General features: G+C 31.6%; 1 protein-coding gene across 3 annotated transcripts in view; it reads left to right on the forward strand.

Annotated features, from left to right (window-relative positions):
* Positions 1-248: 248 nt before the first annotated feature.
* LOC148272411 (acyl-CoA Delta-9 desaturase) overlaps positions 249-27,311 on the forward strand; it is a 32,858-nt gene continuing 5,795 nt past the window's right edge. Inside the window, exons 1-4 of one of the 3 annotated variants that reach the window (XM_088240076.1) lie at positions 249-385; positions 18,085-18,389; positions 21,457-21,587; positions 26,459-26,664. In XM_088240076.1, coding sequence (XP_088096202.1) covers positions 327-385; positions 18,085-18,389; positions 21,457-21,587; positions 26,459-26,664 — 701 coding nt within the window. In that variant the 5' untranslated portion in view covers positions 249-326. Of the gene's footprint in view, positions 386-3,109; positions 3,326-18,084; positions 18,390-21,456; positions 21,588-26,458; positions 26,665-27,311 lie in introns of those variants that run through there. The other 2 variants (XM_088240077.1, XM_088240078.1) reach the window with 2 other exon arrangements.

A 27,311-nucleotide genomic window follows, 5' to 3' on the forward strand; every position in this document is an offset into this window, starting at 1 on the left:
TCTTAAAATTTCATTTTGGTCATTGACCTGATTGTACGAAACTACACGATTCAATAAATTACCCCAAGATTTTAAAAATATTTAAAAAATAAATACGCATTTGCGTGCTTCGTATTATCCTCGGCAATTATTGGTGTACCTGCACCATTTCGTCAACCAACCGGTCGCTGCTTCTTTTCCGTCCTAAATGTTTCTCAACGAACTTAAAACAGCGTAAGGTGACTATTCTTCTGGTCATATCGTATCCACCCGCGTAGTAAACAATACTCTCCAGCGTATCGCTACTGAGAAAATTTTTACAAAAAAAAATTACGGCATAAATATTTATGTTGATCATACAAAAATCTTGTGAAGTGCCTTTATTTTTTTTGGGACTAAACAAATCGTAAGTTGAAATTATAATTACTGCTTTTTTACCCTCCTATTGCCTTTTCTCTTTATCTTCCTCTCTCCCCATTTTTATTTTATACAAAGAAAGTGAAATTTAAAAAAGTAGATACATATTTTAAGGGTAATAAGTATGTAGTTGGTGTCTGGTTCAGTGATTGTGTTGTAGATCGTAGGTGATTTTGCATGAACCCTTATCAACAAATCTTCTGATTCTTCCCAAAATTGAATATGTTTTTTTCTTTGTATTCTTATTGTGACTATACACACTACACACTTGAACTATAACTATACACACTTGAAACTTACGTTTTGAAATGTCAAATCAATACATAATTTGACAGTAATTAGACATAAGTTAATATTAGGACATTCACATATTATAATGTTTGTACAATATTAAGACCAAATAATAATTTAAAAAATTAAATCCCCGTGTAAATCATGACTTGCGCAGACACTCATTTTAATAGCTTTTAAAATTTATTTTTTTAAATTATCAAACATTTATGTTTTAATTTTTTAAGATTTTTTATATTTAAATGTACGAGTATACCCACACACAGGCTGTGTCTTTGTGGGATTTTTACTTATGTAATACTGTATTTTAAATCCGCAACATTTATTATAAAAAGCAAAAAAACATGTAATACAACATTTAAAACAATAGTTTAATGAAGTTTCAAAAAATTGACCTGTTCTCACCAGGTTTAAGGGATCACTATAACAAGAACCATTCGGTCAATGTTTGAACATGGCCAACATTATTGATGTGGATGAGATTTATCTGGCTGAATGATTTTATCTACTGACGTTTAAAAATAAGCCAAATGGAGAATTTTTCAAGCCAATGTCAGGTCAAAAGCCCTGTAAACTCTTCGACTTTCATATCGCCTTCTCAAAAATGTTTTCCCTCTATATTGTGGTCATTACAATCAACATTTAATTAAATACTAAATAATATTATCAAGACTTTTTACAGTCGATATGAAATTTTTACAGGACTTTGTTATCACTGTAATATGACTATTTAAGACCTTTCTGAGAGCCTTTTCGGGTGTCAGATGAAGCCCATAATGTTGAATGAATGTTTATACAGCAAAATATCACAATTAATTCCTGTCTGTCAAATCGAATAATAAGATTAAAATTAAGTATGTTTACCGCCGTCAGATCTGATATTAATCTTTTAATAATTCGGGGTATCTAGTAACAGGCTCGTGTCAACAGCCTTCAACGTTACAAGAGACCCCACGAAATTCAATTTAACAACCGCCATACTTAAATAATTGTTATGACGTGGGTAATACGCTTGCAATTCAGCTTTTGATGCAACAAATTTGAATTCTCAATTGCCGTATAAGAAAACTATATTTGCGAATTGATATAAATTTCAACACCTGAATATTTTTATGTTATTTTTTTTTTATTATGATGAATACATTAAAGTTCTGATTTATTATAGACGATAATTAAATTAAATTTAGATAAATAAATTAAAATATTATGTTAAAACGCATTTCCTTATATGAATCTTATTGACTGACGGATTTATTGGAATTATTAAATGTCGAATAAAAATTGGTTTTTATTTTTACTTTTTAAGAAAGAGGACTGTACTATATTCGTACATTGCATGTGTTCACTTTCCGCTTAAATCGTAATATATACAAATTTATTAATTTTATCGTTTTATTGTTGAGTTTTTCGGAGATTTAAAAATTTCATGATATTTATGCAAATATCAAAATTTCGAATTCGTATCGATTGCGACACGCATCCATATGGGGGTTTAAAGAATTCACTTTGCATTAAAACTGGGCTTTTCAATGACATTTTTTTGTGTAAATGTATTAACTTCTAATATTTTGAGTTAGTTCAAATGTTTGTACACAAAAACTGGATTTCACCGCCTAGAAATATGGATGTTCAAACATAGGCAAAATGGTTAATGTTACACAGTGCGTAAAATTGCCACTCAAACCAGCAAATGACTAGACTTCCATATTCCCTTCTGTACAATGTTCTCCATCCCTGTTGTAATTTAATAATAACTGGCCTTTTACACTTTCAAGCTTGTAACAAATGTGATTGTTTTGCATGTAAACTTCGAAAATAAGAAATTTGGACTTATGTATTTTAGTTTTACACTGCGAATTAATCAAAAAGTTATTCTTATTTTCTGATAATATAACAAAAAGAAAATGGATAATAGCAATATAGTTGTATTACATAGGTTGCTAATATGTACGTCATATTTATTAAACAAGGAACATTACGTAGGACAAAACAGAAATCAATCTCTTATCGAGTCATTAATAGGAATATCAGACGAAGAGGAATCTTCATTAGTATCTGTGACCAATGCCTCCCAAACCAATTCAAATGAGGTGATTTTCACAAAAACGGCGCTATATAAATTATCCAAATATAAATAAATAAATATGTCTGGCTTCAGGTTGTTGGTTGAATTGCATAAGTCCACGTCACGGTGTAGTTGCAGGCACGTTCGCCTACCATGCTTGAATTCCCGTGTTCGATTCCAGGGAAGATCGACATGAATTATTGATTTTAAAAATTATTCCTGGACTGGCACCAAAGTCGTTAGACTGATCACCTTACCTTCCATCCCTAAATATGCTGAAATTAAGGTACATATTATGTACTGTAAAACGGGGTTAAATTGCACCATCAAGGGTAACATTGCATCAAAAAAAAAAGTTTTTAGAGACACCTGTTGTCATTGCTACTAACAATAACTGATTGTTTCTCCAAATATTCAATGGATGTCACTTTTCACTCTTACCTAAGGTTATTTTCCATTCAATATGGTACTTTAGTACTGAGCGATTAGCGGTTTGGGTTGGTTGTGCAGTTTTTATGAATAATTTCTGTAGGTAATTCTTATCACATCTTCAACAGTGTGTATCATTCTAAGGTGAGTAAAGTGGTTTCGTATGTTGAATTTTGTCATGTATTTGATAATACCAGTATTTCTTACTAAATTTACCAAAAAATATTAATATTAATATTTCCATGTCCATGTGGAATCTATTAAGATACTGAAGGAAAAAAAAGTGATGCAATGTCACCCCGCCCTAGGGCTTACTTTGCATCATTTTTCAAAAAATTATAGCTTGTATATGAAACTACAAAATATACTTATAACCACAAAAAAGTAAAGGAAATATATTATATAACCATGACATTTATTGTCAAAAACACTACTCATCTCCTCGATGAAAAAAATCATTATAGCTGAAAAGTTATTAAAAAGTGATGCAATTTAACCCCGTTTTACGGTACCCTAGTGTTGCTAGTAATTTTTTACTGTTCCTAAAATAAATAAATACGTATTTTCCCCTATAAGTACCCTATTCGCTATTAGGGAGAAAACATTTTTGTGCATCGCGAAATCGAAATTCGGAGTCATTATGTTATATTATATATGTGTATTGTGTATGTAATATAATGATAATAAATAAATAAATAAATAAATTATTATGGCTACGTGGGAAGTAGGTAAAGGTCTCGCGTACTTCGGGACCTACTTTCAAGTGAAAATCCTGTCTCGTGTTGATTTATGTTCTGGGTTTATTCCATGTACTCGCATTTTGTATTTCGTAAGGATTAAATTTTCCAGTTATCAACTACAGACAATATAATTATAACATTAAAAAACTACTCGAAATAAATATGTATCTTTTTTGGGTGATCCCGTATAGGTTGGATTCGTGCAGGAGCCATTTTCGAGGTAAACTTTTTTTGTATTAAAAATATGTGTTTATGTACAAGTAATTCGTACCGTATCAGTTTTTGCAGTGCGTAGTGCCGGGAACTATGTTAAGTTTAAATGAAACGTCGGAACGAACCCAGCTTTCACGGGATCATCCAAAAAAGATACATATTAGAAACACAGGCCGTTAAAATCTGCGCACTTATTTACTTAAAATGCTTATGTTTGTCAACAATGACATACTTAATGTATGTAAATTTTATCACGTTTATTTTATTTATCATTCGTAATTGGTCAACTCTATTGCGAAAGAAAATTCCTATTCCTCTCTCTTCACTTTATTCCCTTACTCAATGGGAAAAAGGAAAAAAGAGGAAAGAGGAAAAAGGAAAGGAGGAGAGATTAAGGAAGAGAAAGGAGATGTTTCTTCAGACGTGATTTAAACAGAGATAATGTAGTAACATCTTTGATAGTGGATGGGATATGATTCCACAGTCGAGCCGCATGGACACTATATGAGTTAGAGAAGAAAGAGGAATTGTGTATGGGTATTAAGAGAGTGCCTTGAGAATCAGAACGAAGAGGTAAACCATGAAGTGATAAGCGTTGAATTTTTTTGCGCAGGTATATAGGACCGTTAGGACTATGAAGTACATTGAACAGAAGTGAGAGGGAGTGACAGTCTCTCCGCTGTCTAATTTTGAGCCATTTCAGTTGCCTACGATAATCAGAAATGTGGTCATATTTCCTAAGACCAAAAATGTACCTTATGCATGTATTCTGAAGTCGTTCAAGTTTATCGAGTTGCTCACAGCTTAAATCCGTCACGGAAACATCAGCGTAATCTAGAATGAGTAGTAGTAATGCTTGTACAAGAGTGCATTTAGTACTAATGGGTAAGAATTTTTGCAACCTTCTAAGTGAGTGTAGACTGAAAAATATTTTGCGGCTTAATTCATTAGTATGAGCTCGCCAGCAGAGATGTTCATCCATTTGTACTCCTAGATTTTTTACGAATTTCCTGTATTGAATATTGATACCATTGACAATAAGAGGATTAAGTGAAGGATAAGAGGATTAAGTGATCTATATTTGTGATAAACTTTAACTGGTTGTATCTACTACATTTTAAACATATTTATTTACTCTATTTTATTAACAATACTCTATTTTGTATTAGGTGTTAACATAAGTTCACTTAACTAATTTGTTGAATTATTTTTTGGTCGTGTCCTCTCGTTCTCTTTTTTTGGAAAAAACTTATGTTAACAGAGTTAACACTATGTCATATTACTTCGCATTACAGTTTACATAACAAAAATAAATACTGATAACTGACCCTTAAAATGAAAATATCATTATACTACGAATACCGATAAAAATATATTAAATGGATTTAGAAAAATTTATTGTAAATTCAAAATCAATATGGATATTGTGGAGAAATGTTTTCATAGATCGACGAAAATTAGAAAATTCACGACATGTTTGGCCTTGATCTTTGTGACGTCAAGATTTGTGACAATGTTCTAAACTGAATAGTCAAGAACAAATAAACATGAATCGTGACGTTTTAGGGGCGTGGCCAATGGAATGGCCGTTTTTGCGGGAATTCAAAATTACAATTTTAAAAATATGCCATAAATATTTTTTTTTTAGTAGCATATTTTTTTTAATTCTACTAATATTAAGCAAAAAAAATTTTTTTACTGGACCGTATTTCATAGATCTTTTTTATTAAAAAAATACCCGGTATTTCCCTATTACTCGAAACAAAGTTATTACTTATATTATATATGTTAATAAAATCAATATATTGCTGCTCTTACTATAATGTGTCATTAATTTTGATCATGTTTTTTAAATTGACCTAAATTTACTGTCTTATATTTCACTTAAAGATTCTTCTCATCGTTTCTTTGAATCCCTGAAAATAAATATGTGTTTATGTTTTTCCTTTTTTTAAAAAAATGTTATTACTATTTTATTTTACTTTTACATCTGAGCATGTTTTTCATTCTTTATTTCCATTCTTAATTTTTAATTACTCTTACAAATTTTCTTCATTTTTAATATTATTTCCATTTGTAAATACTTACTACAAACTACAAACCTTAAAATATATTTTTTTCACTTAAATTTTAATTTTTAAACAACTTTCATTTATGTTTTCTTTTTCCTTCTTTTTTTTATGCTTTCATAATTAACCTTACATATAATTGCTTTTTAATATGGAAACTTCACTGGTCCATTAGAATTAAGTCTAATTGTGTAAAATATTGAACTTTATAACTGTACTGTATGTTTCCTAAATAAAAGAAAATAAAATAAAAAAATAAAAAATTAAAGTATGCACATAACCAAACGCAGCTAAATGACCTACGTTGACAGCAATAACTGACAGCCTACCGTTGACAAAGATTATTTATTTATTAGGCTTTTTGCATAATACCTATAGTGTATTATGTACATTGCCGGGCTTTTTTGATGTTTTATTATTAAAACCAACCACATTTAAAAGATGACAAACATAATTGCAAACATTCGCAATTGTACTTCTAATGTACCATATTATTTTTTCTAATGATAACGTTCAAATATAAACCCTTCATTTTTTTATTTAGTTTTTACCATCGATATTTTATTAAATAACTAAATAAAAAAATATATTTATTTGAGACCAGCAAACATACTGGTTTTATGCTTAAAAACAGTTGACATACCTACTTTGTTTTTACTTCTGATTATTTACAGTTTCAAAAAAAATCCATAAAGTTGATAAATACTCAAAAGCGTCACATTAAAAAAAAATACTTTTGCAAATACCAGCCTTTGTGTATAGCCTTTCTGGACAGTATATTTGTCATACGTCAGTGAAAAGAGCCACCATAATAAATATTTATTGTAAAAAAAAAAACAGACACCGAGATGCATTTCATTCATTTATTCACCTTTTTCATTTAAAATTAAATGCAATCGACTTTTATTATTTTTCAAGAAGCTGCAATTAAAATGATTGAGTAAATAAATTCTTCGGATCGTTTACTAATTTGAGTATTTGTATACTTTGCACAAGTGGCGACCGAAGATTCCTTAAGATTCCAAAGGGTCTGAAGGACATCCTCAGTCCAGCATACATATTATTATATTGAATCAATTCGCAATACCAATGTAGGGATTGGAAATCCTTCGCACAAGTTGAAAGCCAGTTATACGAGTCCGACAAGATCTACAAAGAGTAAGGAAATTACTAACTTTAAATTTAATTAAGTTATGCTCTTTCTTGCATTAGAATACGAATATGCAAAACGTAAACTAAAGAAATATTGCTATATTATATTAAAAGTTAGATGAATTTATTATAACATCACAAATTAATATATATACGAGTATTTGTTTCCTCAAAATGGAAATTCATTCTCGTTTAAAAATAAAAAAAAGAATAAAGGATTAAAATTGTATGACGAGATGCCTGAATTTATAGGAAATAAAAAGAAAACGAATAGATTTTTTAAAAATATTAATTTAATGCAATAATGTAGAGTTATAAATTAGTATAAATATCGTCCCAAAATAGTGAAATCAGCCAATCAATTAGGCGCCTAGCCTGTTCATTTAATCTTGGCATTTAATTGAACGGCTAGGCCGTTTGTTGAATGTATTAAGATACATCAACGTTCAACGTGTTGGCTGGTTGAAAGATAGCCTTTTGGAAACAGGCGAAACAAAAGCCACGGGGTTAAGTTAGAATATGTTGGGTTGAGTTTTATAACAAAAGAAATTAGTTTTTTTACTCAACTTATTAAGTTGAGTATTATGATTAAACTAAAACTAACCTTTCCTAACCTAATCTTACTTAACGTAACAAAATAAATAAAAAAATGTAAGAGATTATTACTGTTGTATTAAAATAACAGAGTCAATGCGGCGTTCAGCCCTTTGTTAAACGTTGCTTTCAACTTTTATGCTAAGCTTCTGTTAGCCATTAAATTTAATGCCGGCAGTTAACGAACAGCCTAGCCACCTAATTTAGTATCTGATTTAACTATTTGGCAGTGACATGTAAACCCAGTAATTTAAATCATTGTAAATATTTGTTAATGTACAAAAAATGTAATATTAACTAGTTAATGGAAATAAAAGAATTCTTACTAAATGTTATTGAATATTTGTATATAACCAGTTACCGAGTTTTCTATGTCTACCGATTTCGAGACGTACCCGTCTCTTCATCAGGACACCAATTAAACCAAAATACAAAACCGACTACACACCTTCACCATAGTTGTTGCACAAAAATACAAAACCAACACGCCGATTGAACCACATAATTTTAGTAGGCAACCCTTACATGCACTGATTAGGTAATGAATGTTGTGTTAATATTTAATAACATTTAGTAAAAAATTTGACTACAAAGTTAATGCTTTCTATATTAATTGTTACAATAAAGTTCTTATTTATATCCAAAACATGAAAATTATGAGAAGATTTTTTCGTCTGGAAAATCCAATCATATAAGACTACTCACTGAACGATGAAATATTATCATCTGAGTATACGAAATTTAGGTATTATCCTTGACACTAAACTTTCTTGAACATGTTATCAATAAATCCTTAAAACTCCTTGGATTTATTGACATAAGCATAACTGACTTCAAAAATATCAATACCCTTAAAACTCTCTTCTGTTCCCTAGTTCACCCGCACCTAAAGTACTTATCTGTTATCTGGTCTCCATATTATGATGTTCACATGAAAAATATTTAATCAGTTCAACATCGATTTTTGAGAACGATAGGCTGGAGGTTGGGCTTATCCAGAGACCAATATACGTATAATGAGTTAGAAACTACCTTTAATATACCTTCTCTTCAAGACCGTCGAAATAAATCCGACCTTCTAGTCCTATTTCAATTTTTTGATGCGCCTGAACTACTGAGCTCAGTAAAATTAAATATCCCAACTAGAAACCTAAGACAAAACTTACTCTTTCATACCGATAACCATAGAACTAACTATGGTTTTCATTCCCCTATGCCTAGAATTCTTAGGTCTTCCAACAAACATACCAGTCTTGATTTTTTTGATAACAAGTTGTCTTCTTTCAAGCGATCACTGAATCAAATTCAATTATAAACACCTCTCTCCCGCTTCCACTCCCATAAAATCTATTATATACCTATAGTAGTCTTTCTACTTTTTTAATAATAATTTTCCATGTATAAATATGTCCTTAAAAATGCCCATTCGGCGTATATATAAATAAATAAAATATTAATAACTTAATTATTGATTTTGAAAAAAAACATTTATTCATAATGGTGCAAAGGGTACTGTATTGAAACTTCATTTGCAGCGTATCTGATGTGTAGAACCACCGATACAACCTATTTTTTACGTCCACTCCGCCAAGTGTTGGACCCAGGACCTCAAGAACGCAAATAAAAAAATACAAAAGAAATTCAAAAAACATTAGACAACGCAAAAAAATGTGTTTTAAACTTTAACTTTTTTCCAAATTTATGGAAAAGTTTTAAAATTTTGCTTCTGCTGTCTGATTATATATTCGTCCGAAACCAGTTTGGTATTTTATTAATACTGTTCCTTTAAAAATACAGGCTGTTACGTGCAACACCCTAATACCCTTAAATATAAATAATATTAATGAAGAACCTCCTTGCAATCGCTTAAAATATCATTGATCAATATCTGTGCGTTAAGTCAACTTAAAAACCGGAATTCGAAAACGAGACACCTTGGCGCCATACCCGCCTTGTACTTGCATAATAAAAAATGTTTAAAATGATTACATGATGGTCAAAATAATAATTCACAATGATGTAGCAACGCAAGTAACTGATACAATCATATAAACACATGAGACATTTATTGATTCATTCACAAATTATTTTTTATTTTTTATTTACATTGACGCGATTTATAAGTTATCTTTTATTTTGCCTAAAATCACCATAAAAAATATTTTTCTTTTTTTAGTAGAATCAATAATAAGATATGGTATAAAGTCGTGGGGACATTCGACTAAAACTTATATTAAAATGGTCCAGAGTCTACAGTTCTTTATAGTTAAGAGAATTGTACCAGCAGAGATTTACAGACAAAGAAGTGATAATGTTCTTCTGTACAAAACACTTAAAACTCTGCATGTTCGAGGATTACTGTGGCTTTGCATCATTTTAGAACAATTTAATAGTAATAATTTCAAAATTTCTCTCAAACATAACTATAATACACGCTTCACGTATAATGATGGCTTGGTAGTACTTTGGTATGTAGTATGTAATAAAAATGGCAATAGAACTCTCAATTATTTAATACCTAGCATTTTTAATTTATTGCCAAATGAACTCAAATTTAACACACAATGTAACAAAAGCAAAATAAGAGCGTGGCTACTCCATCGAAAGTTTATGTATGAACAGTATGTAGCTTATGTGTAAATATTTTAATTTTTCATATATTTTCCACTTATCATTAAAAAATATATGTTATTATTATTTGTATACAGGGTGTTTATTTAACCCTAACACATCCAAAACCACGATAATCAGTTTGAGCAAAAAGACATATTGGCACATTAAAATATTTTTTTAGTACGAATAAAATTAAAAATACAAAATATCTAAAAAATCAGATAGTTGCTACTTCTGCAGGGGAGAAACGATGATGAGGTAGGGGGGAGTCTGAAACTGCGCCGCGATCCTCTCACTTCTCCCCTGCAGAAGTAAGTAACCATTTGTTTTTTTTTTTTTTTAAGTTTTAATTTTCTTTGTTCTAAATATTTTTTAAATATGCTAATATGTCTTCTTGCCCATATTGATCATCGTGGTTTCGGATGTGACAGGGTTTAAAAATGCTCCCGACTCTGTTGTAATATGTTAATATTAACTCCCTAGGAGGAAAAATCCTGTCCTTGTCTACAAAATTTGAACTTACTCAAAATATTATTAATTTTACGATGTTTTAACAGTTTATGATAAAGAAATAGATGTTATGTTGTAATGTAATATAAAAATAATAAATAAATAAAAACAGAAAAGAAGGCAATGATTTAATAACGAGCAGGTGTATTTTTATTTATTTAAGATTTTGCTTCTGCATAATAGTAAATAAAAGAGGAGTCCTTTCTCAGTTTTCATCATTTTATTTTATTTTTTCATGATGATATTAATTTACTCTTTTCTTAAATGGCGTAGAAAACAATAATGATTTTTACCATAATTATACTCCCTGATCACGAAGTTTATTGCAAACTTAATTGAAAAAATAATGAAAAATACTTTATGACAAGTAAACTAATTTTATCCACGAGACAAAGGTTTTGCTTTTTCAAACTGTGTTATTAACATTTGGCCGCCTTGAGTACATCGCATTTTCTCTCAAATTAAAGGGTTTTGACGTTGAAAATGTGTAAATTATAACAGAGACCATTGACCCAGTTATAGAGATTAAATGCAGAATTGAGACAGCAAGAGCTGTTTCTAATAAAATGAAATCCCTCTTCTGCAATGCTAATCTCAACTTGAAAATAAGGCAAAGATTGGTAAAATGTTATGTGTGGTCTGTATTGTTGTATGGCTGTGAGACTTGGACTCTGAAAGTGAACACTATGAATAGGCTGGAGGTTTTTGAGATGTGGTTGCATCGCAGAATGCTTAAGATATCTTGGACAGACCTGATAACGAACTCCAAAGTCTTAAGTCGAGCAAGAACGAACAGAGAACTCTTAACCACCATAAAAGTTTGTAAAGTTTTATATCTGGGACATATAATGCGTGGATAAAAGTACCACTTGGCTGGAAGAAGACAGATGTCCTGGCTGCGAAATATACGAGACTGGACTGGCTTCAGGACTGTGGAGCAGATTTTCCGGGCAGCACAGGACAGGGAGACTTTTACCAGAGTGATTGCCAACGTTGGGGATACCTGACGGGACACTAAGAGAAGAAGAAGAAGTTATTATTTGTTGTCAATAAAATGGATTTATGAGACACATTAATGTAAATTTTTGGTCCTGATAGAGAAAACAAATAAATGTTTACATTTTTTTAATTTAAAACATTTTTTATGAAAAATAAATAATTGCATTTTTGTGATTTACCCAAATATTTCGTTTTCAAGGGCCATTTTCAACTCACTATTAGAAAATGGGAATCAAGTTGAGGTAGAGTGGAATTGGACCACTGAGCCGTGAGTCCGAGACACTAGCCACGAAACCACAAACCGGAATTAAATTATTATTTTTTTAACACAATAAAAATATATATTTCAATAACGAGATTCTTCGTTTCGTATAGGAGTGGTTGACGTATTAGATATGAAGTTCAATTTTCGTATTTAAGATTTCAAACTCAAAATTAATTTCTCAAATAGATTTTTCACAATAATAATACTATGAATTTGTACTCAGTGGAGCGCGTAAAACATACGAAGCGAATCTGGATCATCATACCAGGTGCCAGTCCAGGAACTAAAAGTAATGCAGTGTAAACCATTTTTTATAAAAATATTTCATTTCAATCTTTCCAGGAATCGAATCTGGGACCATAAGCATGTAAGGCAAACGCGCCAACCACCACATTATGAGGCACACTTATCTCCACTCGATTTCCTTTTTCAGGATTTTCACCTGAAAGTAGTTGACGATTAAAAAACGCTCATCGTCTTAATATTTTACGTGCATAAATTATTACCCCCTGTGTGAAGAATACGATTCTGTGTCTGAAATAAAAGCAGAATTCTGGACGAGCGTTTTTGATTTAATGGCTACTCTCATCTAAAAATTTATTTTTTTTGCCTACCAATTTTTTTGCGCATTTTTTGTGAATTTGCCTACCAAAAACTCCAGTTTTGTATTAGCTTATCTCAATTAATTAAATTTATAAAATTATCATAATGAACATAGGCTATTGTAATACAAGTAAATACATTTATTGCTACCATTCATGTTTCCAATGTGGTCAGGAGAACGAATGACAATATCCTGCAAAAGCTCTATAAATAATTTGCCAAACACACAGCAAGGGCAGCAAGGGCAGCAAGGGCAGCAGTGAAAGTTGTAAAGATAAATTTGCGATTTATGAAATTAAAAGTTTTAAAAGAGTAACTTTTTTATTGCTTTTTTGTATGAGTGAAACCGACGGTTTTTAAAAACGGTTACGGATACGTAAAGGAATGTACTTTCACTGCAGTATTTTATTGTCATTAGACTGACATCAGAAGCGTAAGACTGATCACCTAACCTTCATATAACAGATGATCAACATACGCTGCGTTTGGTGTGGCTAGGGATATTGATAAATTAATATACAATGCATATGTCTGTAAATGCTATTCTATGGCTGAAATTTGTTTCTAGATAACGGTTTGATAGTACCTACCAGAAAAGATATATACATATACATAATACAAGACTCGCACACTGTGAAGTCTTGTCAGTACTGAGGTTTTTATCCAAGTATGGTCAAAGAATACTTCATTATGCAATTCCTACAAGATTACTAATCATATCTTAAAAGAAAATGTTGACAAAACTTTTAAGAAAATATAATTCAATAGTTAATATGTAACAAGGCTTTACATTATTTTTTATTTTATGTTAACAGTCAAATATTTATTTTTTTGTAAATACATCTTGTGTGAAAAATACGTATGCTTTTAGTTCTTAATAATGTTTATAAAACTCAGTAAAGGAATAATAAAAAACCTGCTGACAAGCTGGATTCGCGGTTTCATTATTTTTCCTTTTATATTTCCTGTTTGTGTTAACAATCTTAAATAAATAAAATTACTTGTTAATAAATAAAATATATACAAATGAATTTCAGGTTTCTGGGCCCCAAAATATTCAATATGTTACCCAAAGATTGCAAAACCATGACCTGGATTCAATTTAACAAATTTGTACAAAATTGGTTACTGGATTTAGGTCGAGAGAAATCGGAAAATTTACTCAAAATAAATTCCTAATAAATTAATATTGTAAAACTGTATAGTTTATTAACTAGTAGGTAGTAATGTTATTGTTTATTTTTGCAAAAAAATGTCTGCCTTAAAACAGGTTGTACCTAACTAGGTAGGCCTAACTAGGCAGACTAGACATGATCCACAGAAATCTATTACTTAAGTGTTTATGTACTAGATTAAGTTATTGTTATTTTTGTTAATAAACTATGATTATTATTATTATTATCATTAATACAGACATAATATGCCCAATATTCATACAGGTCAATCAATTGTGTAACAAAGTAACTTTATAAACATTATAGTACAATTTCCTTATTGAATCTAATGTAATTTTAATTAAAGAATCCATCAATTTCTTGTTTGGAACATTAATGTATTATTTAAAATGTTATGAATATATTTTATTAAATGAAATAAGTGGTTCGGTAGCTTACTACGAATAGCAGGCACAATTTTTTTATACGTTTGCTTCCTTGTGGAGCATATAGACGTCACTGGAAGAGCCTGTCACCAGTTAACACTATCGCTTCTCATATCAATCCCGTGTCCCTAAGTTCCAAGCACTCAAATGCTCATTAAGAACATTCGTTTATATGGTTTTTATAAAATAAGCATGAAATTACAATAAAGCAAATATAAATAAAATATTAACAGATTTTTACTCATCATCATCATCATTCCCTTTCCGCACCTAATGGTGCATAGGGCACTGCATTGGTACACCAATCGCAGCTTATTTTGATCATTTTTCGTTACATGAAGGTAAGATAATCAGTATTAGTCGTTAGGTACCAGTGCAGATAGTATGAAATATTATAGTTTGAAAACACCCTTTCAAATAAATATTTCATATCAACCGTGTCGGGAATCCAATCCGAAACCTCTTGCATGAAAATCACTATAAGGGAAATGTAAATAAAATATTGTCAGATTTTTACTAATCGAAAAAAAAAAATAGTTAGTAAAGTTAATTTTGTTTTTAAACAACTCTGTTTTTAACGACTTTTAAAAAAAAAATTACACACCGGTTTCGAAGCTATACAAGCTTCTTTATCAAGGTATACTTATGAAATAATGAATTCGATCCTATTTTATTTTTAAATGTTTTGTACATATTACATATGGGAATGTTTTACATGTTACATGGGGATGGGAAGCGTAATGTGAGATGGATACGATCTTTAAAACTAGACAGAAGTAGACTAAAGGAAATATTGTTTATTTGGTTATTGTTTCTGTATCCACTCGGAGATGATATATTGTATATTTTTAATGTTGTAATGTAAATTGTGCTTTTGCCTTTTTCTAAAATTATTAAAAGAATGTAAAAAATAAAAAATAAGTGGTTAAAAATGGAGTTGTTTTTATTTATTACATTATCACACTAAATAACCACAAAGTTAGTGCTTTAAATATTTATTTTATTTTACTAGGTTTTTGTCTAATTAACTGTATGCAAAATTTTATTTATGTTTCCTGATTGATCATTTTCATTATTTGGTTTGTATTTTATTAACAGTTTTTTAAAAATCCTTCATGTTTGTAAAAAAAGTACAGAATTTCACCCCCCGGGGAGTTGTCAAGATTAACATATTACAACAAATACGAAGATGAATTCATATTAATTTATAATATGGAAGTCTAGGCATATACATTTATAAAAATAAAAAATATATTCATACGTAGCTTATAAGGTTCAGTCAGATGAATTTCACCCACTTCAGTGAAGGTTTCAGCTCTTTAACGTCTGAAAAACAAACAGAATACTTTAAGAAATATGTATGTTTAAACATAGGTAGAACGATTAATATTATAATTTGTGTAATGTGGTCATTTAAACTAACCAATCGCAGGTCAGAAGCCCTGTAAGTGCCTGGACTTTTATATTCCCTTTTCTGAAGTGTTCTCCATCTCTGTTGTAATATCTTAATCATGATAACTTTCAAGGGGGTGAAATTCAGTTATTCAAAGAAAAAAAATTAAAATAAACATGTTTGAAATCACTTACATTCAACGATTATCGGTATGTAAAAAATCGTCTACATTGGACATTTTTGGGTTACGTTTTAGATAATCACGTAAAAATAATTCATTGTTTTACAAAGGATTATTTTTTTTCTGCTTTTGCATTTATTTTCAAGTCATATTGAGAATATTCTACGTATTTAACCTCATTGAGGATTATCAAAATATACCTTGTTCGATAAATTGATTTTGCTTACCATTGAAAAAAAACAATACGAATTACACGGTAATAAAAATTGCAAATCGACATTCTTTGAATTAAAATAATATTTGCGAACGTCGTCAAAGTGGTTTTGTTCGTAATGGACTCGTTAATTTCTGCGCTAATGAGTGTTTCGCCATTCTCAAATTGGTCTGGAAAATTCTGACTGTCGCCCGAGCAGTTCTTGGTCAACCAGTGTCACATAACTTAGTTGAAACATCGTTTATTCTGCAATCCCTGTTCTGTTTACTAAAATTTTAACGTCGAAAAATTCGTACTGCTTTGTGATTTTCGTAAAAACAAAAAGTAATGCTTTTATCAGCTTCGTAAAATGTGCGACGATTTAAAGTATTTTTTAAGGTGATTATAATGTTTTTTTTTCTTTTACATATTTTTTTATTATTATTTTTTTTTTTTTCAAGGAACTAATTTTAAGGCAATTGTTTTGCCGCATTTCAATTATTGTTCTAGTATTTTCTTTCTGAGCACTGAGAATCAATATAATGTCATGCAGAAAGCTCAGAATAAGGGAATGAGGACAATGTTAAGATGTGGCAGATATACGAAAATTCAGCATACGTTGACGGTGCTGAACATGCTTTCGGTAAAGCAAAGAGTCATTTTAAATGTTTTAGTGTTAATGTTTTAATTAAATAAATAAATAATTATTGCCCGAATACATGTTTTGTGATGTTCAGCGTTATGATGAAATTCATCGCAATCCTACGAGCTACTAGGGGAGGTGAAGTTTTCAGACTCCCCAAAACAAGAATCCAGGCATTTTAAAACAATCTGTATCATAAAGGACTAAAGAAGTTCAATGAATTGCCAAAAGAGATTAGGGATGCTGGGTCCATAGCATCGTTACGCGGGATGGCGATGACTTTTGTTAAGAGTAGAGTGGAGTAGAGTAGAGTGTCATCGGAAAGCGTCTGGTTTTTTTAAACAATGTTTTGTTTTTGAAATTATTTGAATATATATTTTGTTTATTAGTTAAGGTATAACTAGATTTTTTAAATTTATTTGTACAACTATCTAAATAAATACAATACAATGAGTTAACATTAATATGAGTTTTAGTATAATTTTTACAAAAAAATATTGTCATTTTTCAATCGTTCTTTATACTTTATCCAGCTCTTTTTTTAACAGTTCCTTTTTATTTTATTTTGAGCTTATTTAAATATCTCATATATTTCAATGAAGTACGGAGATTAAATGTTTTTTTATTCCCAAATATATGTAATTTTGCTGTAATTGTTTAGTACAATATTTTGGTAACATTAATAAATTAAATAAATTTTAAAGTCTTAAAGAGTATATTATTAAGTAAGTATTACTTCAAAGGAGTTTATTTTTCACCAGTTAAGTTTTTTTTTTGTATATTTTGAGCCATAATTATTCGGTATAAAATATTAAAAATATTTAGTACCTGTCTTTTGTATCTTCAACTGAATTAACTTGAATGAATGAATTAATTCAAATAGATTAGATAATGGTAACAAAAGTTTCTCCAGCGCATTTGGGTTAGTTCTGCCTAAATATTATAAAGGATCTGAAATGCTTTAAATTTAATAAAAGACAATAGTTTTTAAAAAAAGGGTATAATTTTTGACAAAATACCTACTTGTTAGGTGTATCGTGAATCAATTCTGTTGCTGTGAATCAAACATTTAATTAAATAAAAAACGATACATAAGTAAATTAAAAACAAACTGTTTTTTTTGTTGCTGGAACAGAGCGGCAACAATGCCTCCGTACGTCCCGAGCAATGAAAATACGACTTCCCTTGTCAAGTGTCCTAGAGACAAGGCGACAGAGGAAGCCGCCGACTGCCAAGTTTCCACGGAAACTGCCTCCACGACTGTCAGCCCCCCCCGAGCCTTGGCTGACGTCACACCCTGGGACAAAATAAAGAAGACCTTCACATATGAAACTCCGCTCATCTGGGAGAACATCATAGCCATAGGACTTTACCACGTGGTCGCCATAGTTGGATTCCTGATGTTCTGGTGGACGGGGGGTATCCTGACAATCTTGTTCGGTATGTATTTATTCATTAAAATCTAATTTTTACTTGTGTCTTAATGTAACGCATAAAGTATGAACATCTAAAGTTGTGTCAATTAGTATTTTGCAATGACCAAGTTACGACATCAAAAACTATTTATTAATTGTGAAAAATTCAAAGTTTTAACTAATTGATTTAAAAAAATGTATTTTTATTTTATGGCCTTAAATAAAGATTGTTTAAGGCCCAGGTAATTTACATTTTGTCTGCCCCGTGGTGTAGTGGTCAGCGCGTTTGGCTGCAATGCAAGAGGTCTCGGGTTCGATTCCCATCATGGTTGAAATGAAATATTTTTTTAGGAAGAACACTAGAATATTTCATAGTCTCTAGACTGGCACCTGAAGCGTAAGACTGATCATCTTACCTTCATATAACAAAAATGATCAAGATACGCTGCGATTGGTGTACCAATGCATTGCCCTATACACCAATCGGTGCGAAAAGGGAATGACAATGGATGTATATTTTAAACAAGTTGATCGATAATATAAATACTTAATATTGTTATTAGTGTTACACATTTTTTATTATTTTGCAAGAACACTACTCAACGGGTGATATACAACTCATACATTTATATCACCCGTCGATGGGAGGATTGCTCTCCCGAAACTGTAGTAGTGTTCTTGTACAATAATATAAATTGTGGAACACTAATAACAAATTTTTATTTTCATAACATTTTTTTTTATTTATTAAGGAAAAACAACCGTTGTTATATAAGAATACAAAATATAAAAAATGGTACATACATCAAGTTAAAGTTTTTCACAAATATAATGAGAGAACATGTTACACAGTTAAGAGGAAAAAAATATATTATATAAGACACGAGAAAAAAAAAAGAGCTCGTAAGAAGGTTAAGGGATGAGGAAATAGATGGAGGAGTGGAGGAGAGGGATTTTCATAATATAGTTGACCAAATAAAAAAAAATAAAAATAAAAATAATTAAAGGAACATAAACTTACTACACACTGACAAATGTTTCATTTTACAGTGTTTCAAAAAGTTTTTTTTGAAGTCACAAAATTTTGTATTAAAAATATCTAAATGGGGACAAAGTAAATTACAATTGGAGCAGCTACGATAAATAAACTATATATAATATATATATATATATATCGTTTATTTATTTTTATATCGTAGCTGCTCCAAGTTTAATTTACTTTTTTGTAGTTTTAGTAAGTGCATTACGTTATCTTTTTATCGTTCAGTGTTGTAGTTAGCACCGAATAAAACTAGACTGAAATCATGTGAGAGTTATCACTAGAGCCCCTTACAGGCCACTGCAGATTGAATAAACACCGCGCTGGAATAAACCATTGGTTTATCTGATCATGCCACGTCTTCCTTGGTGGCCCTCGTCTCAAATTACCGTTTATTTTCGCCATATTTACTTGCTTTACCATTCTTTCGTCGTCCATTTGTTCTACGTGACCGAACTATTTCAAAGACCCTTTCTTAATCTTATCAACTATACTTGACTCAGATTTACACTCTCGCCTGATTTCATCATTCGTAACCCTGTCATACATTGATTTGACATTCGTCTAAGAGATCGCATTTCAACCGAGTTCACTCGGCTTTCATCCTTCCTCTGCCAGTTCCATGTTTCACTTCCATACATAAGTGTTGGGACTAAAACTCAGTTGCGCACTGCCAGTTTAGCTTCGATTGACATATTTTTATTAGCAATTACTGTGCTTAGTGCTCCGTTCATTTTCTTCTTTCAATATCTTTTTCTACTCTTCTTTCTCCATAAAACATGCTTCCCTGATACACAAATTCTTCTATTAAAATGTAATGTTTTATATCTCAAAAGAAGCCGCTTTCTCGATGAACCATTGATTAAACCGATAAATGTGAGAGCACACACACCCTACCTAATAGCCCGTTACTTTAAAGAATTATGCTTAGAGGATGCGATATAACAATATGACAACACTTGCCCTCCACTCAACAGCCAGGCGCTTTAGACTCCTAAGCTTGAAGGGCAAGAACTAACTCACGGGAACCCGTTATAATAAATCTACTCCGGTCGCAATGACATCAGGAGCTTATTTAGCACTGACTCCCATCTACAAGAATATGTAATAATGAGAATGTTATAACTTGCAGAGTAGGGAATAAATCTCAAACACTTGATTAGCAGTCCGTGACTATTTATCACACCTTGCGTTTTAAATAGAAAGTTAATACATTTCCAACAAAAAATTTAATATGTCCGGGTTTTTTTTTCAAATTCAAGTTAATTTATTTTACTAAAATAATATTGCAAACAACACACAAAATTTAAGCCACTTTTACTTTTTAATAGTAAGAGTATTTGCCAATTAAACAAAGTTTCACTGATGTGAAAGATGTTGATCATCAAAATAATCATGTTCAGCTGCCTGACTGCTCTTAAAGATTGATACTCTCTAAATTTCTCGATAAATCCTCTTATCAGTCTGAAAAAATAAGTCTGTCTGAATCTATCCCTTCTAAGTGGCAAACTGTTAGTCCCAAGCATGCCCAAGAGGAATGCAGTGGGACAGAGCCACGGATAACTCCCATACTCCCTGATGTAGAGATAGCTCAGATTAGTTTTCTGAACCCTCTCCAACGTGAGGAAATATCTTGCCTCGTGCGGACTCCATATCACCGAGGTACTATCAAACCTGGTCCGAGCCAACGAGTTGTACAAGATTGTGATCTGGGATGTTTTTTGACATGGCTGGATTTCACCATTTAGGAAGTCAGTACACAATATGTAAAAAAATCACTTAAACCAGTCGACAGATTGTAAACCATGAAAATTCCTAAACTTCCATATTCCCTACTAAAAAAATATTTCCCGCTCTTTGGGAATAAATGTCAATTTTAACCGTTTTAGTGTATTCAAAACATAAGAGAATACGTAATTTAAAATAAAAGAGTGAGTCGGTAATCGCAATTTCTACCAATCCAGAAATTTCATTTGTCAAAACTATGTGCTGTACGTGAATGCCAGTCTTGCGCTTGACTAATTTAACTGAATGCCTACTTTCAAATTTTCAGGACTGACGATGGGTGGGATCGGTGGATTTGGAGTAACGGCAGGAGTACACAGGCACTGGTGCCACAGGGCATACAAGGCCAAGCTGCCCCTGAAGATTATCCTCATGTTGTCTTATTCTGTTGCTGGTCAGGTGAGAACCCATACACCAATATTACAAAATATCATAATCGAAGCAACCAGAGTAATAACGCGCTACAGCTATAGAAATGCCATTATGCTCCATTGCACAGATCAAAAGCGTTGCAAGTTTTAGTTTGCTTTTTGGTTCAACAGACTCGAGCTGAGTACCTATGGCTCATTTTTTGCAGGAAACTATAGCTAGCTTTATAATTGATAATCTTGGAAGGGGTTGTCTGCCTACCGAAACAATTAGCAGAAGATATGATATCTTAATTAATTCATCGGATATCCGATATATCACTTGTCAGCACGTGCCGATACTGGTTTTTAATCGAGAAAAAATCCAAGGAAGATTTTTCTTCAATTGTTCTGGGTCTGAATCTATATTTTATTACTTCCTTCCATATCCTCTCTTTCCCATCTGCTAACATACCTTTAAAATGGAAGCTTACCGGGTACGAGGGCTTACTTTCCCAAAAATAAACACACTTTTCAATTTTTTGTGGGTAAGGGTTAGTGCCTTATCAGCACCAGCGCAGCGTCATCGTCACTACGACTTGCAAATTTGCATACACGAGTATTGTAATACTATGGTATATTTTCAGTCCTAAAATAATTAAGGGGTTTATTCTAATAGTCACTCCTTTTTTACTAACAAATTACAACAGAGATGGAGAACATTTTAGAGGAGGAAACATGGAAATCGCATTTACAGGGTCTGTGACCTTTATTGGCTGGTTTAAGTGGCCACTTTGCACACTGTGTAACATTGATTATTTGATTAGGTATCCAAAATAAAATACTATTATTAGATTAATTAATTTATTTAAAAAAATTTTATTTGTATAAAGTATCTCTTGTATAAGAGTGTATAATATGACGCGTTCAATCTTGTTCGGACATAAATAAATAAATTATTTGTCTTAATAGGTGCGAAGGTTTTCACGGTCACTCAGTTTACCCTGAAGATGGCTCCTGCAATGGTAGCCGAAACGTTGAAACAAATCCAACACACACGGTATCATCCAAAAAAGAAACATACTAGTTATTTGTCTATTTTCGAACATTCATATTACTTCAATTCTTATATCTGTTTATTTGAGTTAAGTTAAAGAGCTTAACCTTTGCTATTCTGAAAATTCACATACTAGCAAACGATTGAAAACAAATTTCCAATCTATTTCTTCTAGGACCAGTTGATTTGATTAAAACGTTAAGAGTTTGTAGACTCGTTTGAAGAACTTCCTCTCTGATCCCACGGAATAAGCTCTGAGCAAGTTATACGATGACAACTGATGTCCAGAAAAAACATTACCTAGAAATAGTCGGTAACGCGAAGTTGTGTGGTACTCAAGATTCAATAACCTTTCCCGCTCCAAGGGCAGACTTATATGGCACCTTTATACTTGAAGAAAACACACAGGTGTCTATTGGTTTATTTAAGAAACCTACGTTTATCCGTGTACATAATAAGGTATATATGCACATATTGTAGCGTGACCAGTGACCAGGTATGTTCGCGTGCGTAGAACCACATTTCGCGGAGGTTGATCCAATATCCCTTTATTTTTATAATGTGCATCGAAAGTGGTGTAGTTAGGTGTAAAACTCATTAACTCGTTTAAGATTGAAATATCACGCCTGGATAAAAATAATTGGCCAATGTTCTCCTTTTTAAGACCAGGGCCCCGATTACAATGGGGAGTATATATAACCTCAAGGGCGTAAGCTGATTTCTTGTTAAAACAAGTAAAACAAAGTAAACTAGTACTAGACGTAGAATTTAGGATATAGAGATTTTGGTATTATTTGTGATGCGTTGTTTATTTATTATTTACTTTTAAGACTGAAAAAGCACACATTATAATTAAACTGTAACTACTTTTTAATATTATTATAAAATACATAATTTACTGCCTTAGAACGGGGAAACTATCCCTAGTTAGGCACTTTAGATGAACCACCAGCAAAATTAAAATATATGTTTGTTTATTTTTACTACTTAATTTATTTGTTGTATATTCGTTGTAAAATGCTGTAATAATTATGTAAAAAATAAATAAATGAAAAAAAAAAGTTAACAGAGCTATGATCGACTGTCTATAATGACAAACCGGTATTTGTGTACAAAAAATGAGTATAATTGCATGAACATTTAAAATATCTTCGTCGGTTACCTATAATTGAACATGTTTAGAAGAAAAAAAATTATGCATATTCTGCTTTTCATACAGAAAACTTAATTTTACTTTGTAGATAAAATTGAAGATATATGTTAACTTCCCATCGTAATCGGGGCCCTGATACATTATCGCTTCTGACTTATGTTATGGCGACGATAAAAATTATCTCATTCCCTACCATCAAACATTAAACCTACATTCTACACAATTAATAATATAGAAACATTGTTAAAAAATAATTTAGTCCCTAAATATAATAAATCTGGCATATACCAATTAAATTGTAATGATTGCGATTCAATCTACATTGGAAAAACTTAGAGAAACCTCAATATAAGAGTTAAAGAACACTTGTTCCTAAATAATATTTATTCTTCTGATTTCGAAAACTATCTGATTAAAAATAATCATAATTTTAATAGACACTGGATTAAAAGTTTATGTTAAATAATATATATCAAAATTAGGCAACTTGGAAATATTAGAAATAAAAAGCGATTCATAACAAGAAAACAATAATAAAAAACCAAATAAACAATGCTTCCTCTAGTCCACTCCAGTCTAGTTTTAAAGATCGTATCCATCTCACTTCACACTTCACACTTCACATCTTTACTTGAACAACATGACAAAAAGACTTGACTTATAATTTACATGTGTATCGATGTAATATTTAGTAATCGCTGTTAAAATAAAGTAGGATATAATTTATAAGTTAAGTATACCTTGATAAAAAGCTTATATACCTAGCTGTGAAAACGGACGTTAAAAAAAAAATGTGAATAAAAACAAAAGTTGTTTTATATTTATTTTATTTGAAACAATTATGTGAGAACTATTTCCATATTATTTATATGCACTTTATAATATGGTGAGCATATAACTGAGTTGTATTCAAGTTGGTCTCGTTCTAAAGCATATAAAATTTTCATTACATAGAGTCAAAATCTATAATTGTTCGCAACAGACATACCAAAGTTTTCATGCTTTCATTATTGTTGAATTGAGTTTATTTTTTTATCAAACATAATATCAAGATTGGTCACGGACTCTAAATCTGTAGAATTTATAGTGTAGTTGAAAGCAATTAGGGTTCTTCTTTCTGCGAAAAGTCAAAACATTGCATTTGTTAACATTGAGGAATACGTTGTTCTTAGCACATCATACATTTTAACAATTTAATTCGGATTGCAGAATTACGCAATGACCTGTGTTTGTTGTTACCTCTCTATATATTTTAATATCATCAGCAAATAGCCAAACTTCAGCATATAAAAAAAACATGATAAAACATGATAAAAAAACTTCGAACAAAAATTCAAAACAAAATAGGATCTAGATGACTGCCTTGCGGAAGACCGCCGGTTGCAAAGAAGCAATTAGAGATAGATCAAGAAGAAGTTTCAAATTTGGAAAATTGTTTTCAGGCGTTGCCTAGTATGTGAAATAATTCAGTCAGATGAATCTCTTCGCAACAATAGAGGGTTCAGGTCTTTAACTTCACTAAAATCAACAAATGGAAGAATTGAAGAAATATGGAGGTTCAAACATAGGCAAAATGGTAAATGTTGCACAGCGTTTAGTGTGGCCACTTAAACCAGCCAATGACAGGTCATAAGCTCTGTAAATTCCTAGGCTTCCATATTCCCTTCTTTGAGGTATTCTCCATCCCTGTTGTAATTTGTTAATTAGAGATATATTTTTTTGATTTTAACACGTAACAATCTGTCTGACTGAGGTAGGCTCGCAACCAGCCGAGAAACAATCCATGTAATTTCAAACCAGGCGATTTGCCAAGCATTACCTTTTTCAAAACTTTATCGAACGCCTTGCAGAAGTCAGTACTGTCAACCTGGTGGCTTCCGGCAGGAACTTCATAAATAAAATGCTGATAAAGCATTAGGTTTTTGCTATTTGATATTTCTTTAACGACGCCATGCTGTTTACTATCGATTATTTCTAAGATATGCGGTTGAATTCGATCGAGGATAAGTGACTCGAATAATGTAGGAATAACGGACTGAATGCAAATCGGACGGTAGATTTTTATATGTGTATCATCGCTCCTTTTAAAAATGGGCGTAGTCATTGATACTTCGACTTTGCTTGCAACAAATGCGTGAAACAAAATTGTAGACTGTCGGCAAGATTTAGGAGAGTAGATCTAAAATCTTAGCTATATGTCGGTATGCCCTTTAGTTCTGTTGTGTTTTCATTGTTATATTTTAATGACTAGATTTTTAAAATTCTAAAAACGATTAATATTATGTTATCAACTACATATTTTGTATTTTAAATCATCATTTCCCTATCCGCGCCTAGTGATGCATAGCACGGTATTGGCATTCCAATTGCAGCATATCTCTAAGGTTATTAGTCTTACGCTTCAGGTGCCAGTCTAAGAACACTGAAATATTGCTGTATTGAACCACCTTCAAAATTCACCTCCATTTGCCAGAGATCGAACCCAGGACCTCAGAATGGTAGAAAAACGCGCCTAAAACTACACGATGAGGTGGACTTATCTCCACTCGATTTCCTTTTTCAGGATTTTTACCTGAGAGTAGCCATCGAGTTAAAAACGCTCATCCGGGTTTCTGGTTCTTTTTCGTACTTAGAACTGTATCCATTCAGAAACAGAATTAATTTCTTAAATAAAACGGGATCAAAATTGAAAAAAAAAATGTTTTCTTTATAGAACACCATTTACGATTGGGTTCGGGACCACCGCGTGCACCACAAGTTCAGTGAGACAGACGCTGATCCACATAACGCCAACCGAGGGTTCTTCTTCTCCCACGTGGGCTGGCTGATGATGAGGAAGCACCCGGAGGTCCTGAAGAAGGGTAGAACCATCGACATGTCGGATATTCTGGAAGATCCGGTTGTGCAGTTCCACCAAAAGTAAGAAGACATAATAAATTGTCATAATATTTAAAGCGAAAACAATTCATTAAATATCGTGGTTGCACTTTTTTTATATTCTCAATGACAGCTTTATATCATTCCCTTAATGCCTTTGCAATATCAAAAATGTTTTGAGCAAGTCCAAATGTTTGTAGACAGACTGTATTTCCTCCCTAGGGGATTATTTAGATTTTTTTTTAATAAGAAAATGAACGTTTTAGGGTTTTTTTTAGCAGACTTTAATTTTCATTTGCCTATTTTTTAAACTATTGATCGGGTCACTAGCTAGAAGCTGATTGCCGCTCGGATTACTGGTTCGCGGAATGCGTTATCTTAACTTTGTTTGCTACCGACCCCTTATACAAATTAATGCAATCACCTCATTGCATTAATTTGTATTCTGGCACCTTATTGTTCAGACTTCTCTCGTGGCAGGCAAGATCAGATCCTGTGATCAGGAAGGATCAACACTGGTCCGTTTCTTGATTATTGTATTCGATAACAGATACAGTCGATTATTGATCGCTAAAACAAATTATTCGCGATCGCGATGGGATTATGAAAATACATGTTCACTCGGTGACAGCGGGGTTTTTATTCTAGAGCTGGAGACAATATTGGTCCCTACAGTAGCAATTGCAACA

Source organism: Micrasema longulum, unplaced genomic scaffold, assembly GCF_059751315.1.
Source record: "Micrasema longulum isolate JH-2025_06_02 unplaced genomic scaffold, ASM5975131v1 h1tg002339l, whole genome shotgun sequence".
In the NCBI taxonomy this organism is placed as follows: domain Eukaryota; kingdom Metazoa; phylum Arthropoda; class Insecta; order Trichoptera; family Brachycentridae; genus Micrasema; species Micrasema longulum.